At 50.8% G+C, this 16,199-nt stretch overlaps 1 protein-coding gene across 2 annotated transcripts in view; it reads right to left on the bottom strand.

Moving 5' to 3' along the window:
• TRIM66 (tripartite motif containing 66) overlaps positions 1 to 16,199 on the bottom strand; it is a 48,532-nt gene that overhangs the window by 19,382 nt on the left and 12,951 nt on the right. For both annotated transcript variants that reach the window (XM_040327870.1, XM_040327869.1), the window contains exons 4-12: positions 15,647 to 15,763; positions 14,504 to 14,618; positions 12,061 to 12,207; positions 8,872 to 8,989; positions 6,504 to 7,381; positions 5,219 to 5,386; positions 4,607 to 4,870; positions 1,771 to 1,999; positions 693 to 756 (exon numbers count right to left, since the gene is read on the bottom strand). In XM_040327870.1, the coding sequence (XP_040183804.1) occupies positions 693 to 756; positions 1,771 to 1,999; positions 4,607 to 4,870; positions 5,219 to 5,386; positions 6,504 to 7,381; positions 8,872 to 8,989; positions 12,061 to 12,207; positions 14,504 to 14,618; positions 15,647 to 15,763 (2,100 nt within the window). The remainder of the gene's footprint in view (positions 1 to 692; positions 757 to 1,770; positions 2,000 to 4,606; positions 4,871 to 5,218; positions 5,387 to 6,503; positions 7,382 to 8,871; positions 8,990 to 12,060; positions 12,208 to 14,503; positions 14,619 to 15,646; positions 15,764 to 16,199) is intronic.

Raw genomic sequence — 16,199 nt, forward strand, 5'->3', positions numbered from 1 at the left:
CGCGGGAACGCGCCTAATTTAAATGATTCCCGCCCCCTACGGGATCATTTAAATTGCGTGCGCTTACGCCGGGCAATTTTAAAGAGCGCACACGCAATTTACGGAGCTACTGCTCCGTGAATCGCGTGTAGCGCAGTAAATTTGCGGGGGCGCAGGGCAAAAACGGTGCCCTGCGCCTACGCAAAAAATGCGCAAGGCTACCTGAATCTACCCCATTGCTTTTTTTTTTTTTTCAAAATTGTCGCTCTATTTATGTTTATAGCGCAAAAAACAAAAACAAAACGCAGAGGTGATCAAATACCACCAAAAGAAAGCTCTATTTGTGGGAAAAAAAGGACGCCAATTTTGTTTGGGAGCCACGTCGCACGACTGCACAATTGTCAGTTAAAGCGACGCAGTGCCGAATCGCAAAAAAAAAGTGGCCCGGTCATTGGCCAGCCAAATGATCCGGGGCTGAAGTGGTTAAACAAGTGTGATTTAACTGTACTTGTGTCTCGGTGCGATTCATGGTTTCTGACGCGTATAAGACGCAGGAATGGAAATACGGCGCGTTGTAGAAGAGATCGGAGAACGCACCATCCCATAATCCCACAACGGATTCCTGGACTTGGGACCTCCAGGGAACAATTCCACCATAGAAATCTGTCCAGCACTGCGGACAGGAAAATACAGGAAGACATTCGATTTCCTACCTTGGAGCTTCTTGTTGGGTCTTCGTGACTCCAGAATAGCGCGGCTTGAAGCGGTTTTCAGAATCTGCATGAAAATTCACAGTGATGTCAGCGAGACTTTCTTCATAATTAATGAGGTCCAACTACAGACCTATATAGAGAAATCAGGACCTCCTTCCTCCTGATGAAGACCCCTCTAGTGATATAAAGATCTACATAGAGCAATCAGGACCTCCTTCCCCCTGCTGGTGACCCCTCTAGTGATATAAAGATCTATATAGAGGAATCAGGACCTCCTTCCCCCTGATGAAGCCCCCTCTAGTGATATAAAGATCTATATAGAATAATCAGGACCTCCTTCCCCCTGCTGGTGACCCCTCTAGTGATATAAAGATCTATATAGAGGAATCAGGACCTCCTTCCCCCTGATGAAGACCCCCTCTAGTGATATAAAGATCTATATAGAGGAATCAGGACCTCCTTCCTCCTGATGAAGACCCCTCTAGTGATATAAAGATCTATATAGAGGAATCAGGACCTCCCTTCCTCCTGATGAAGACCCCTCTAGTGATATAAAGATCTATATAGAGGAATCAGGACCTCCTTCCTCCTGATTGGTGATCCCTCTAGTGATATAAAGATCTATATAGAGGAATCAGGACCTCCTTCCCCCTGATGAAGCCCCCTCTAGTGATATAAAGATCTATATAGAGGAATCAGGACCTCCTTCCTCCTGCTGGTGACCCCTCTAGGGATATAAAGATCTATATAGAGGAATCAGGACCTCCTTCCTCCTGATGAAGACCCCTCTAGTGATATAAAGATCTATATAGAGGGATCAGGACCCCCTTCCTCCTGATGAAGACCCCTCTAGTGATATAAAGATCTATATAGAGGAATCAGGACCTTCTTCCTCCTGATGAAGACCCCTCTAGTGATATAAAGATCTATATAGAGGAATCAGGACCTTCTTCCCCCTGATGAAGACCCCTCTAGTGATATAAAGATCTATATAGAGGAATCAGGACCTCCTTCCCCCTGATGAAGCCCCCTCTCCTTCCTCCTGCTGGATTATACATTTTTATACAGTATAACGTACCAGCCTCGTTTTTTATCTCCTTGTTGATAACAGGTCGGGGAGGAGGAAAGGTTTTCCTGGGAGCGGCTGGCGGTTCGGTTGGAAAACTTTTTTTTAGAGACAGATTTATGGGTTCTTCGAGGATATTTTCCAGCGGCAGGACGATGTCGCTAAGGGCGGAGCCGTTGTTGTCATTGGGCAGAGGGGGTTCAGCGGGAGGCTCACCGCAGCTGAAATTCTGGTTCTCGATCTGGAAGGAAGAATGGAATACTGAATGCAGAGGAGAACAACCGGGACACACATCACAACCTGCTACGTCACCGAGCTTCACAGTCTGACTCCAAACCAGAGAGGTTCTGAGTGGAAAGTTAAAATCTGTGGCACGTTTTTATTTCGGAGAGGAAGGGGGCGCTGTACATGTGCCAAGAATAATCTACTATACCACAATATATTTATATAGAATTTCTATACACCCCTCAGTCACATTTTTGTAAATCTTTTTGTGTCGGCCACACAAAATATTGACACTTTGGGCCCCAATTTGGACATTTTCACTTAGGGGGTGTCCTGACTTTTGTTGCCAGCGGTTTAGACATTAATGGCTGTGTGTTGAGTTATTTGTTATACAAGCTGTACACCCCTCCCCCCTGTGTACACTCCTCCCCCCCTGTACACTCACTACACAACATTGTAGATACAAAGTGTAATTTCTTCAGTGTTGTCACATGAAAAGATTTACACAAATGTGACTGGGGGTGTACTTACTTTTGTGATATGCTGTGTGTGTGTGTGTGTTGGGTTAGGTGGGGTTGTGGTTGGGTTGGGTCAGGTGGTGTTGGGTCAGGTGGGGTTGTGGTTGGGTTGGGTCAGGTGGGGTCAGGTGGGGTTGTGGTTGGGTTGGGTCAGGTGGGGTTGGGTCAGGTGGGGTTGTGGTTGGGTTGGGTCAGGTGGTGTGGGATCAGGTGGGGTTGTTGGTTGGGTTGGGTCAGGTGATGTTGGGTCGGCTGGGGTTTGGTTTGGGTCAGGTGGGGTCAGGTGGGGTTGTGGGTTTGGGTTGGGTCAGATGGGGTCAAGTGGTGTTGGGTTGGGTGGGGTTGTGGGTTTGAGCTGGGTTGGGTGGGGTCAGGTGGGTTTGGGTTGGGTTGTGTTAGATCAGGTGGGGTCGGGTGGGGTTGTGTGTTGGGTCAGGTGGTGTTGGGTCCGGTGGGGTTGTGGGTTTGGGTTGGGTCAGGTGGTGTTGGGTGGGGTTGTGAGTTTGGGTTGGGTTGGGTGTTGTCAGATGGAGGTGGGTCGGGTGGGGTTGTGGGTTTGGGTCAGGTGGGGTTGTGGGTTTGGGTTGAGATGGGTGGGGTTGTGGGTTTGGGCTGGGTCAGGTGGTGTTGGGTCAGGTGGGGTTGTGGGTTTGGGTTGAGTTGGGTGGGGTCGGGTGGTGTTGGGTCAGGTGGGGTTGTGGGTTTGGGTTGAGTTGGGTGGGGTCGGGTGGTGTTGGGTCAGGTGGGGTTTGGGTGGAGTTGGGTGGGGTCAGATGGTGTTGGGTCGGGTGGGGTTGTGGGTTTGGTTCGGGTGGTGTTGGGTCGGGTGGGTTTGGGTCAGGTGGGGTTGGGTCGGGTGGGGTTGTGGGTTTGGGTTGAGTTGGGTGGGGTCGGGTGGTGTTGGGTCAGGTGGGGTTTGGGTGGAGTTGGGTGGGGTCAGATGGTGTTGGGTCGGGTGGGGTTGTGGGTTTGGTTCGGGTGGTGTTGGGTCGGGTGGGTTTGGGTCAGGTGGGGTTGGGTCGGGTGGGGTTGTGGGTTTGGGTTGAGTTGGGTGGGGTCGGGTGGTGTTGGGTCAGGTGGGGTTTGGGTTGAGTTGGGTGGGGTCAGATGTTGTTGGGTCGGGTGGGGTTGTGGGTTTGGTTCGGGTGGTGTTGGGTCGGGTGGGTTTGGGTCAGGTGGGGTTGGGTCGGGTGGGGTTGTGGGTTTGGGCTGAGTTGGGTCAGATGGTGTTGGGTTGGTGGGGTTGTGGGTTTGGGTTGGGTCAGGTGGTGTTGGGTCAGGTGGGGTTGTAGGTTTGGGTTGGGTCGGGTGGGGTTGTGGGTTTGGGTTGGGTGGGGTTGGGTTGGGTTGGGTCAGGTGGTTTTGGATCGGGTTGGGTTGTGGGTTTGGGTTGAGTTGGGTGGGGTTGTGGGTTTGGGTTGGGTCGGGTGGTGTTGGGTCAGGTGGGGTTGTGGGTTTGGGTTGAGTTGGGTGGGGTTGGGCTGGGTTGGGTCGGGTGGGTTTGGGTCAGGTGGGGTTGTGGGTTTGGGTTGAGTTGGGTGGGGTTGTGGGTTTGGGTTGGGTGGGCTTGTGGGTTTGGGTCGGGTTGGGGCGGGTGGAGTTGTGGGTTTGGGTTGAGTTGGGTGGGGTTGTGGGTTTGGGTCGGGTTGGGTCAGGTGGTGTTGGGTCAGGTGGAGTTGTGGGTTTGGGTTAAGTTGGGTGGGGTTGGGTCGGGTGGTGTTGAGTTGGGTGGGGTTGTGGGTTTGGGTTGGGTCGGGTGGGGGTTGAGTTGGGTCGGGTGGGGTTGGGTGGGGTTGGGCCAGGTGGTGTTGGGTCGGGTGGTGGTGTGGGGCTGGGGTCGGTTGGGTCGGGTGGGGTTGAGTTGGGTGGGGTTGTGTTATATTCCCAATCATCCAACAAGGAAGGTCCCCTGTAGCGGAGAGGTGACAATAATATGATTACATTTGTAGCAATCTCTGTATTATTGTAGATTGGGATTCCCGGGAGGGGGCGGGTCTCGGGCGTAGCCGGGATGGCACACAATGCGGCAGCAGAAGAGGCAGGGGAGGTCTCTGAGCTCGGCGAATGTTTGTGTCGGAATCCCCCCGAGAGGCAGCAAATCATACCTTACATACAGCGTTCCCCAGGAGAGCGCCCCCTGTTGCTAGGTGATCGCCGGATTCTAAGTGCATGCTCTCGCTCACAGCTGCTTCCACCTGCCCGAAGGCAGCGATCCTCTCCGCTTCCACGTCGGCGCCGTAGCATCTGTCCGCCGGCTGCCCGAAAAACTGGCAGGGCACCGGCTGCATCTGGGGGTCTTCCGGGCGCGGCAGGCGGGGCGACGGCAAGTCTGGCTCCGGGGAATCGGAGAAACTTTCCGAGGCCGAGCGCTGAAATGCAAAAAAAAAAATCAAATAAAAAATGCAAATGTATTTTATAGAAGACGGCGGTTCAGCGCCGTGCGCTTTTTTGTGCTTTTTTCCGAAACGCGCTGCAGTTCATTTTTCAGCCGCTGCGTTTCGGAAAGGGTCCAAAGCAGTGCTTTTTTGGTTTATTAGACTTCAATGGAGAAGCTGCAGAAAAGCATGAAGTGCGTTTTTCCCGGGATTTGCGTTTTTTTTTATCTGCCCGACAACAAATTGGCCCCCGAGAAAAGAGAAATAAATGCAGAGTAATAGAAAAATAAAATTCACGCCCACTGGGGCGTTCCTTACGTGGCGGCGGTTTCCGTTCCCTACCTTCCTGGCGGGACTGGCGTTGAGCTGGTTCCGCCGACAGGCGTCGTTCTCCACCGCGGCGATGATCTCATCGGCTATTGACTGGGCTTGGATGTTGACGGGAGAATGGCTGGCGACGGGCGACAGATCCACCGTGTGACCTCCCGGAGATATGGGGTCATCACACACCTGGGAACACAGAAAGAGGGTCGGCGCTGAGACTCGGGACGGGTTCAGAGAGGAGCACAGAAAACATGGCGATATCCCTGGGACTGGCATCAGGTGATACACAGATATCAATCCTCCTACATAAGTTGTACCTGTTTATCTGTAGCCTCCACCTCTCTGCCAATCCCTCTACTGGCCTCCATTCAGTGTCCTCAACCCCTCTCTACAAATCCCTCCACTGGCCTCCATTCAGTGTCCTCCACCCCTCTCTACCAATCCCTCCACTGGCCTCCATTCAGTGTCCTCCACCCCTCTCTACCAATCCCTCCACTGGCCTCCATTCAGTGTCCTCCACCCCTCTCTACCAATCCCTCCACTGGCCTCCATTCAGTGTCCTCCACCCCTCTCTACCAATCCCTCCACTGGCCTCCATTCAGTGTCCTCCACCCCTCTCTACCAATCCCTCCACTGACCTCCATTCAGTGTCCTCCACCCCTCTCTACCAATCCCTCCACTGACCTCCATTCAGTGTCCTCCACCCCTCTCTACCAATCCCTCCACTGACCTCCATTCAGTGTCTTCCACCCCTCTCTACCAATACCTCCACTGGTCTCCATTCAGTGTCCTCCACTGACCTCCATTCAGTGTCCTCCACTGACCTCCATTCAGTGTCCTCCCCCCTCTCTACCAATGCCTGCATTCAGTGCCCCCCCCACCCCTCTCTGTCGATCCCTCCACTGGCCTCCATTCAGTGCACCCCCACCCCTCTCTACCAATCTCTCCACTGGCCTCCATTAAGTGCCCCCACCCCTCTCTACCAATCCCTCCACTGGCCTCCATTCAGTGTCCTCCACCCCTCTCCTTTCAAAGTGCCACCTTTATACAGCTTATCTGAGCTTTCAGAAAGTAGGGGGCTTGGAGCTGCACCCTGCAGAGCTCAGCGAGAAGCTTATCAAGGGAGTTCCACAACATCCTGGCTCTGTGAGTCAGCGATTCGAGAGTGGGCGGCTCTCCTGGGTGGATCTGCTGCAGAATTGCCCGTGTAAGACATTGGGTCGAAAAAGTACAAGACGATCATTTAAAATAAATGTAATTTAAAAAGAATTTAGGGTTTTAGAAGAAAACAAAGTGCACTGACCGGCGCCACGTCCTCCTGGCTCTGCAGGGGCACCGGGGCCGGCTGGCGCACGATGTAGTTGATTTGGCCCACGATGGTTTGCTGGACGTGTTGCGGCTGTTTGCTCTGGTGGATCTGGACGTTGGACGGCTGGCTCTGCAGGAGAAGCTCCAGGCCCTTCTGCATCTGCTCCAGCTCAAACTGCTGGTTGATGATGTCCAGGCTGTTGTGCATGACTTGCTCGTGGGTGGGGTCAGAGGAGCCGAGCCCAGCGGGGGCCTGAACCTGGTGCCGCTGCTGTTGCTGCACATGGCTGACGCTGTGCACCGGGCCCAGCTGCATCTGCACAGACGGGGCCTGCAGGGTGGCGGCCGTGGTCAGCGGGATGGTCGTGTGTACTTGGCTGAAATCCTGAGTGGTCACGGCGCAGATGGGGGCAACGCTCTGTACGGTGGGCTGGACGGTGGCCCCTCTCTGCTGCTGGCTCTCTGACCAGAAGGAGGCGCTGTCCTGTTCGCTGTGCGGCTGCTGAGTCAACCACGGCTGGATGACCCTCAGGGGGCGGGAGGGACATTTCTGCTCCTTGGCCGCGCTATACTGTAGGGGCTGCACCGCCTGCTGCTTGATGGTGGTGGAGTGGGAGAAGTTGACGTGGTGGCTGATGGTGCTGTTCACCGGTTGGCTCTTGGTGACGGACGGCAGGGTGTGGCAGTGGGCGCAGCAGACCGGGGTGGGGATCTGGACGGTGGGGGTAAAGTTCTGGGTGTTACTAAGGGGGGTCAGATGGGGGGTGTTGGGTTGGTGATGACCCTGATAGTACGATGACTGAAGGTCTTCTACTGGTGCGTAGCTGGGGACCTCCGGGGGCGCTAAGTGCGCAGGATCCGTCAGTATACAACCTGGAGAAGAAAATGTGCGAAACGCGTGAGTCGTCTACAAAGATAACAGAATTTTACACAACAAAACATTTTATGATGTCCCCACTGGCCTTCACTCATTGTCCTCCACCCTCTCTAACATCCCCCCCCCCTCCACTGACCTCCATTTAGTGTCCTCCACCCCTCTCTGCCCATCCCTCCACTGGCCTCCATTCAGTGTCCTCCACCCCTCTCTGCCAATCCCTCCACTGGCCTCATTCAGTGTCCTCCACCCCTCTCTGCCAATCCCTCCACTGGCCTCCATTCAGTGTCCTCCATCCCTCTCTGCCAATCCCTCCACTGGCCTCCATTCAGAGTCCTCCACCCCTCTCTGCCAATCCCTCCACTGGCCTCCATTCAGCGTCCTCCACCCCTCTCTGTCAATACCTACACTGGTCTCCATTCAGTGTCCTCCATCCCTCTCTGCCAATCCCTCCACTGGCCTCCATTCAGTGTCCTCCACCCCTCTCTGCCAATCCCTCCACTGGCCTCCATTCAGTGTCCTCCACCCCTCTCTGCCAATCCCTCCACTGGCCTCCATTCAGTGTCCTCCACCCATCTCTGCCAACCCCCCATGCAGTAGCTTCCACCCCTTTCTCCCAACTTTCCACTGGCCTCTGCTCAGTGTCCACCACTCTTGTCTGTCAATCCCTCCAATGGCTTCCATTCAGTGTCCTCCGCCCCTCTCTTCAAATCCCTTCACTGGCCTCTGCTTAGTGTCCTCCACCCCTCTCTACCAATCCCTCTAATGGCCACTATTCGGTGTCCTCCACCCTTCTCTGCCAATCTCTCCAATGGTCTCCACTCAGTGTCCTCCAGCCTTCTCTGCCAATCCCTCCACTGGCCTCCATTCAGTGTCCTCCACCCCTCTCTGCCAATCCATCCACCGGCTTCCATTCAGTGTCCTCCACCCCTCTCTGCCAATCCCTCCACTGGCTCCCGATCACCCAAAGAATTTTTTTTTTAAATACTACAACTCACAAAGCCATCCACAAATCTCTACCCTTAGCTACGCCACCAACTTTGCCTGAAAATATCAGCCAGACCGTTCTCTCCACCCCTCCCAAAATCTCCTGCCCTCATCACCTCCTCCCACACTTATCTCCAAGACTTCTCCAGAGCCTCTCCCATCCTCTAGAACTCCTTACCTCAGCCCATCTAATTATCTCCTACTCTGTAAACCTTCAGGTGATCCCTAAAAAAAAAAAATATTTCTTCAGGGAATCCTATTCCACCTTTTACTGATAAACCTGAACTTTTCATTTTTCCATCATTTCATCCCAAACAGTTATTACTCTCATCATCCCATTAGATTGGAAGCTCCCAAGAGCAGGCCCTCTGATCCCTCTTGTATTGAATTGCATTGTAAGTACACTGCAGAAACTGATTGGCGCCATATAAATACCGTATAATAGTGATAATAACAATAATCATGATAATAATGATGGTGATAATAATAAGGATAATAATACCCAAATTTGATATATTTTTGGTCCAGACGGACGGCTCCCAACTGAACTTCATCTTCAAGGGGCGTCCGAAATCCCCCCCACAGCTGGTCTCCAGGAGTCGCTGCATTTGGAACACAATCTGTTGGGAAAATGTCACAGTCAGGAAAAAAAAATCTTTCTGAGTTTAAAGAGTATTTCCACCTTTAGTAGTCAAACAGGAACAGCGCCAATGTCATATTCCTTACTTATTCGCAACATAAATATTAGGAATGCACCAATATCATTTTAATTTTTTTACAACGAGTACGAGAACCGATACTATATATACTGGATCAGTGTTCCAATTTATCTTAAAAGTGATCAGTATGGAGGTTTTAAGGGGTGTCTATGAGAGTTTGTAGACATTTTTGAGGATTAGGTACTGATGTTGGAAGAGCTAGCCTTGGGCCCCACGTTGGGCACCAAAAAAAAACAAAAACAAAGAACCTGGCTCGTAATCCATGTTTTATTGTAATTCCAAAGGTGGTCATTATGGAGGTTTTGAAGGGTGTCTGTGGAAGTTTATGGCCATTTGTGAGGTCAGGTCCTGATGTTGGATATGAAGAGTTGGCTCACACCTTGGGCCCCATGTTGGGCACCAAAAAAAAAAGACCTAGCTGGCAATCCGTGTTCCAATACAATCCCAAAGATGGTCAGTTAAGATTTTTTGGAGGGTGTCTGTGGGAATTTGTAGCCATTTGTGGGGTTAGGTACTGATGTTTTGAATGAGAACTCTTGGCTAACATCTTGGGCCCCACGTGTGTATGATGGTTAGCCGGTGATATCACTGAGTTAAGGACAATCAGTCGGTGTCGAATCAGTTCTACAATCTCCCACATTGCACTAAAAACAATGGCAGAGCATCAGGGGAAGATATATATATATATATATATATATATATATATATATATATATATATATATATATATATATATATATATATATATATATATATATATATATATATATATATATATATATCTTCCCCTGATGCTCTGCCATTGTTTTTAGTGCAATGTGGGAGATTGTAGAACTGATTCGACACCGACTGATTGTCCTTAACTCAGTGATATCACCGGCTAACCATCATACACACGTGGGGCCCAAGATGTTAGCCAAGAGTTCTCATTCAAAACATCAGTACCTAACCCCACAAATGGCTACAAATTCCCACAGACACCCTCCAAAAAATCTTAACTGACCATCTTTGGGATTGTATTGGAACACGGATTGCCAGCTAGGTCTTTTTTTTTTGGTGCCCAACATGGGGCCCAAGGTGTGAGCCAACTCTTCATATCCAACATCAGGACCTGACCTCACAAATGGCTACAAATTCCCACAGACACCCTTCAAAACCTCCAAACTGACCACTTTTGGGGTTACTTTAAAACATGGATTACTAGCCAGGTTTTTTGTTTTTGCTTTATTTGGCGTCCAACGTGGGGCCCAAGGTGTAAGCTAGCTTCCAACATCAGTACCTAACCTCCAAGAATGGCTACAAACTCTCCTAGACACCCCTCAGAACTGCAATTTGGGAGCTTGTAGAACTGATTCGACACTGACTCATTATCCTTAACTCAGTGATATCACCGGCTAACCATCATACACACGTGGGGCCCAAGATGTTAGCCAAGAGTTCTCATTCAAAACATCAGTACCTAACCCCACAAATGGCTACAAATTCCCACAGACACCCTTCAAAACCTCCATACTGACCATCTTTGGGATGAATTGGAACGGGGATTGTGAGCCAGGTCTTTTTTTTGGTGCCCAACGTAAGGCCCAGGGTGTGAGCCAGCTGTTCTCATCCAACATCAGTACCTAAACCCACAAATGGCTACAAATTCCAACAGACACCCTTTAAAACCTCCAAACTGATCACCTTTGGGGTTACTTTAAAACATGGATTACTAGCCAGGTTTTTTGCATTTGCTTTATTTGACGCCCAACGTGGGGCCCAAGGTGTAAGCTAGCTCTTCCTACATCAGTACCTAACCTCCAAGAATGGCTACAAACTCTCAAAGACACCCCTCAGAACTTCCATACTGACCACTTTTAAGATAAATTTGAACACGGATCCAGGTCTTTTTTTTTGGTGCCCAACGTGGGGCAGCTCTTCTCATTAAACATCAGTAACTGACCTCACAAATGGCCACAATTTCCTCCAGACACACTCTAAAACTTCCATACTGATGACCTTTAGTATAAATAAAAACGTAGATTGCTTGTCAGGTCTTTTTTTTTGGCAACCATCATGGGCCCAAGGTGTGATCGAACTCTTTTCATCCAACATCAGTATCTAACCCTACAAATGGCTACAAATTCCCACAGATACCCTCCAAAACCTCAAAACTGACCACCTTTGGGATTACTTTAAAACATGGATTACGAGCTAGCTTTTTTGGGGCCCAAAGTATGAGCTAGCTCTTCCAACATCAGTACCTAACCTCAAAGACACCCTTCAAAACCTAAATGCTGACCACTTTTTGGGTGAATTGGAACACGGATTGCCAGCCAGGCCTTTTTTTGGTGCCCAAAGTGGGGCCCAAAGTGTGAGCCATCTCTTCTTATCCAACATCAGGACCTGACCTCACAAATGGCCATAAATTCCCTCCAAAACCTCCATTATGACCATCTTTGGGATGAATTGGAACATGGATTGTAAGTCGGGTCTTTTTTTTTTTTGGTGCCCAACGTAAGGCCCAGGGTGTGAGCCAGCTCTTCTCATCCAACATCAGTACCTAACCCCACAAATGGCTACAAATTCCCACAGACACCCTTCAAAACCTCCAAACTGACCACCCTTGGGATTTCTTTAAACCATTTTTTTTTGGCGCCCAAACGTGGGGCCAAAGGCTAGCTCTTCCAACATCAGTACCTAACCTCAATAATGGCTACAAATTCTCATAGACACCCCTCAAAACCTCCATACTGACTACTTTTAGGATGAATTGGAACACTGATCCAGGTCTTTTGTTGGTGCCCAACATGGAGCTTGAGGCATGAGCTCTTCTTATTATCAGTGGCTGACCTCACAAATGGCCCAATTTCCCACAGACACCCCAAAACCTCTCTACTGACCACCTTTGGGATAGGGGATGGTGGGTCGTCTTCTCATCCATGAGTGGGTATGTGATGTGTGTAATGCGGTGCACAGTGTATCATACACACCAGTTCCTTGCTGAACAGGAAGGGGACGCTGTTTTTGCTGTACATGGCCCAGTTGATGAAGTTCTGGACGTGGTCCAGCTGGCGGTTCAGAACCAGCACTGACTGCAAATGCTGCTCAAACTTCTGCTGCTTCTCACTGGTGATTTTCTGTGTCAGGAAGAGAAAAAGAACCGTGTGACTTACTGTAGGGGGGGGAATCAGAATCCAACCTCTATAGGGCAGAGCAATGGACTAATGGAGGGGCCCCTGGGGGCCACATGGGTGGGAGAAAAAAAAAGAATCTTTGAAAAACAGAACTTTCCTGGCTGGAGGACGTCCAGTCGTGCAATTCGTTTAGTTCTGAATTCGTTTTTCGTCAATATGCGACATATTCGTTAATTCAGAAACATCCAACGAAAGATACATTTTTAAAAAAAAAATTTTTTGAATAAACGTAAATCGGAAACTCGAAAATCAGTACAAAAATCCAAGAAAAAGAACGAAAATCCGATATATATTTAAAATTAGAAAATAGGAACAAAAATCCGAAAGGACAAAAGGCAGAAAATTCAAAAACCCAAAAGAATTAAAATCCAGAAGTAGGAAACAAAAAAATGTAAAATTCTAAAGAACAAAAATCCAAAAATTTGAAAATCAGAAAGAATTGAAATCGAAAAATAGAAACAAAAATCAGAAAATTTGAAAAAAGGAACACAAATCAGAAAATCCGAAAATTTGAAAATCTGAAAATTACAACAAAAATCGGAAAATATGAACAAAAATCCGAAAGAGAGAAAATCAGAAAACCAGAATGAAAATCCAAGAATAGGAATGAAAAACCAGAAATTTGGAAGAACAAAAATCAGAAAATTTTAAAAATCAGAAAGAACGAAAATCAGAAAATAGGAACAAAAATTAGCAATTTTGAAAAAATAAAAATCAAAAAAATTGAAAATCTGAAAAGAATTAAAAACCAAAAATAGGAACAAAAATCAGAAAATTTGAAGATCAGAAAGAATGAAAGTGAGAACGAAAATCCAAGAATAAGAACGAAAATCAGAAAATTTGAAAAAACAAAAAACTGAAAATTCGAAAATCTGAAAGAATTAAAAACCCAAAATAGGAACAAAAATCTAAAAATTTGAAAATCAGAAACAAAAAACATTTGTATAATTTCTATTTCTATCTATTTTATTTATTATTAATAATAATAATAATAATAATAATAATAATAATAATAATAATAAAAACGATAATAATAGTTGTTAACTATTTAAATTATAGGTATTTGAATCTCCTTTCAAAAAAATCTATTAGTGATTGTAAAGAATTAGAATTTATACAACGTTACGGATTTATTAGAAAGAGCGAATATCGATCATAACGAATGATTCGAAAAAACAAACAAAAGAAAAACGATAAGACAGACGCACTGCCGGAAACACTTTCCACCAAATCAGTGAAAGAACAAACAAAATCTCCACCCCACACAGCCCTACGCTTCCCTCTTCCCACCCCCAGGGCAGCACTTCCCTCTTCCCACCTCCAGGGCGGCGCTTCCCTCTTCCCACCCCCGAAGCGGCACTTCCCTCTTCCCATCCTTAGGGCAACACTTCCCTCTTCCCACCCCCGGGGGGCGGCGCTTCCCTCTTCCCATCCTTAGGGCGGCACTTCCCTCTTCCCACCCCCGGGGGGCGGCGCTTCCCTCTTCCCACCCCCGGGGCGGCACTTCCCTCTTCCCACCCCCGAAGCGGCACTTCCCTCTTCCCACCCCCAGGGCGGTACTTCCCTCTTCCCATCCTTAGGGCGGCACTTCCCTCTTCCCACCCCCGGGGGGTGGCGCTTCCCTCTTCCCACCCCCAGCCCCGCGCTTCCCTCTTCCCACCCCCAGGGCGGCACTTCCCTCTTCCCACCCCCAGGGCGGCGCTTCCCTCTTCCTACCCCCGGGGCGGCACTTCCCTCTTCCTACCCCCGGGGTGGCACTTCCCTCTTCCCACCCCCGGGGCGGTACTTCCCTCTTCCCATCCCCAGGGCGGCGCTTCCCTCTTCCCACCTCCAGGGCGGCACTTCCCTCTTCCCACCCCCGGGGCGGCACTTCCCTCTTCCCACCCCCAGGGGGGCACTTCCCTCTTCCCACCCCCGGGGCGGCACTTCCCTTTTTTCACCCCTGCGCTTCCCTCTTCCCACCCCCAGCCCCACGCTTCCCTCTTCCCACCCCCGGGGTGGCACTTCCCTCTTCCCACACCCAGGGCGGTGCTTCCCTCTTCCCACCCCCAGGGCGGTGCTTCCCTCTTCCCACCCCCAGGGCGGCGCTTCCCTCTTCCCACCCCCAGGGCGGCGCTTCCCTCTTCCCACCCCCAGGGCGGCGCTTCCCCTCTTCCCACCCCCAGCCCCGCGCTTCCCTCTTCCCACCCCCAGCCCCGCGCTTCCCTCTTTCCACCCCCAGGGCGGCGCTCCAGCTCACCTCCAGCTGCTCCAGCAGAGAGTTCATCCTCTTGGTCAGCTCGTTGATAATCACCATCTTCGTCATCTTGATTTGGTTCTCCACCTTCCTCTGCATGTGTTTTATTTCATACAACCTGAGAGACACAAGAGGAGAAAACGTCAGGATGTGCCGCCATCCCCGGAGTCTACGGGACCCACATTCCTCCGCTCGTCCTGAGAGTCTCCGGGACCACCATTCCTCCGCTCGTCCTGAGAGTCTCCGGGACCACCATTCCTCCGCTCGTCCCGAGAGTCTCCGGGACCGCCATTCCTCCGCTCGTCCCGAGAGTCCCTGGGACCGCCATTCCTCTGCTCGTCCCGAGAGTCTCCGGGACCACCATTCCTCCGCTCGTCCTGAGAGTCTACGGGACGACCATTCTTCCACTCGTCCCGAGAGTCTCCGGGACCGCCATTCCTCCGCTCGTCCCGAGAGTCTCCGGGACCGCCATTCCTCCGCTCGTCCCGAGAGTCCCTGGGACCGCCATTCCTCTGCTCGTCCCGAGAGTCTACGGGACCGCCATTCCTCCGCTCGTCCCGAGAGTCTCTGGGGACGCCATTCCTCCACTCGTCCCGAGAGTCTACGGGACCGACATTCCTCCTCTCGTCCCGAGAGTCTCCGGGACCGCCATTCCTCCGCTCGCCCAGAGAGTCTACGGGACGGCCATTCCTCCGCTCATCCCAAGAGTCTCCGGGACCGCCATTCCTCCGCTCGTCCCGAGAGTCTCCGGGACCGCCATTCCTCCGCTCGTCCCGAGAGTCTCCGGGACGGCCATTCCTCCGCTCGTCCCGAGAGTCTCCGGGACGGCCATTCCTCCACTCGTCCCGAAAGTCTACGGGACCGCCATTCCTCCGCACGTCCCGAGAGTCTCCGGGACCGCCATTCCTTTCGCTCGTCCCGAGAGTCTCCGGCAAAGAGGACCTGTCATCGGTGATATAATAAGGTGCGTACATTCTACATATTGTGTCATTGTCACAGGACTCCCCCCCCCCTGGACTACAGAACAATCAGCCTTTATGTTGTAGAGAGCTAATAGTGGGAGTGGTTGATTACTTTAGCAAAAGACAACTGGGCAGGGCTGACACCTTTCAGTCTCCAGCAATGCAGAGATGAGTTCTCACTCACCGGTCCTCTATCTGCTTCCCGGCTGCTTGCACAACGATTTTCTTCTCCTCCACTTGCGTGACGACATTTTCCAGCAGAACCCGCTGATTCTGCAGAGCCTCCTCCAGCCTCCGGAACCTGAGAGGATGACACAGAAATATCACTGCGGGGCCCCCGGCTCGTCTAACCGAACAGCCAATCACACCCCAGTGTTCCTGTGCGCTCCAGCGGCCCCCAATGTCTCCAGTGACCCCAGAAGTCCTGTGTCTCTATTGACTCTGACCCCTGACCCCCAGTGTCTTCAGTAATCCCGACACTCTGGTGCCTCCAGTGGCTTCTTGCCTTGTGTCTCCATAACCTCATATGTCATATCCAGTGACCCCAGAGTATCCTTCATCACCGTGACCCCAGAGTATCCATCATCACCCGTGACCCCAGAGTATCCTTCATCACCCGTGACCCCAGAGTATCCTTCATCACCGTGACCCCAGAGTATCCATCATCACCCGTGACCCCAGAGTATCCTTCATCACCCGTGACCCCAGAGTATCCTTCATCACCCGTGACTCCAGAG

Source organism: Rana temporaria, chromosome 11, assembly GCF_905171775.1.
Source record: "Rana temporaria chromosome 11, aRanTem1.1, whole genome shotgun sequence".
Lineage (NCBI taxonomy): Eukaryota > Metazoa > Chordata > Amphibia > Anura > Ranidae > Rana > Rana temporaria.